General features: G+C 41.6%; 2 protein-coding genes across 2 annotated transcripts; both read right to left on the reverse strand.

Moving 5' to 3' along the window:
• Positions 1-35: 35 nt before the first annotated feature.
• On the reverse strand, positions 36-455 carry Tsp_15742 (conserved hypothetical protein; the record flags this gene model as incomplete). Its single annotated transcript, XM_003366573.1, has 2 exons — positions 258-455; positions 36-207 (listed from the first exon to the last, which is right to left on the reverse strand). Coding segments are annotated over exons 1-2 (370 nt in total), but the record flags the coding sequence as incomplete, so codon positions are not given.
• Positions 456-525: 70 nt separating this feature from the next.
• Positions 526-737, reverse strand: Tsp_15743 (conserved hypothetical protein; the record flags this gene model as incomplete). Its single annotated transcript, XM_003366574.1, has 1 exon — positions 526-737. A coding segment is annotated over exon 1 (212 nt), but the record flags the coding sequence as incomplete, so codon positions are not given.
• Positions 738-1,158: the final 421 nt, after the last annotated feature.

Genomic DNA, 1,158 nt, shown 5'->3' on the forward strand with positions numbered 1-1,158 from the left:
AAAGCAGTCTGATGCTACTAGGCATAGGTAAATACTGCATTTTGCACAGGCACGTCGCTGACTTAGAACACAGTCTGCATCTTCTAGTGTTGAGTGATTTATGGTCAGTGCTAGTTTGGTCGTTGCTACTTCTCTTGAGACGTCAGTTGGTCGTCTTCTCAATCGTCTGACGTCAGGGGTAGTGTCGGAGAATACGCACGAGAATGGCTTATGGAAGTTGCAATAGACTTGTTCTCAAGACACAAGGACTGACTAACTTGGCAAGTGAAGCTTAATAGGTCCAGTGTGCCTGTGCATGTTACAGGCATCTCTTTTCTGTCCCTCTTATACAGTTGCCATGCATCTGTCATGGCAGTGCTGATGATCCAAAAGAAAATGCGACGGGTCCATTCTCGACTTTTGTGTTCGATGCGGTATAAAGTAGCAAGCATGTTGTTCAGGTCTATGCCACCCATATTCATGTTGTAATTTTTTTAAATGTTTGGGATTTCAACGTTAATACCTTTTCGTTGTCTGCCATCCCACCTTTTCACAGTTGACTTTGGTTTTTTACCAAGATATGTCGATGTCACTGTGACGCGTCTGTTGTCATACCAAGCAATTGCGATGATCCCTTTTTTAGCGACAGTTCTAAAGTCATAAGCACCTTTGCCCTTTGACTTCAGATCTTTTTCAGAGAGCAGATGGCAGCCACGAAGTCTGTTTGGTCTAATGGTCCCATAGAATGGGATTCCCATTTTTTTAGCCGCAGCTGTAATTCAAGAAATGTGTAGTAGTTGTCAAAGAACAGTTTGTAGTTTCTGTTCTTTGGCAACGTTTCGCACAGTTTTAATATATAATTTGCTGGTTCAAAAGGCAGTGGGTCCTCGACATAATGGGGTTGGGCAACCGATTCTGAGTAGGTTGAGGGTAGTAAATGTGATGTGCAATTTCCGTTAAAACTCTGTGTATCAAAATTGATACAAGTAATCAAAGCCACTCTACTCAGCACCCCACAAACTTTAGAGGCTTCTGTCTCTTTATCATCATCTTCCCATCAACATCTACTAGTACAAAATTATTATCCTTAATTCTGCTCAGTTCTCAATTTATGCACAAAAGCAAATTCCGTGATTCGTCTCACCCAACTGTACAGAGGCGTATTATCAAAAATCTACT

Source organism: Trichinella spiralis, assembly GCF_000181795.1.
Source record: "Trichinella spiralis strain ISS 195 chromosome Unknown Scfld5797, whole genome shotgun sequence".
Taxonomy (NCBI): Eukaryota; Metazoa; Nematoda; class Enoplea; order Trichinellida; family Trichinellidae; genus Trichinella; species Trichinella spiralis.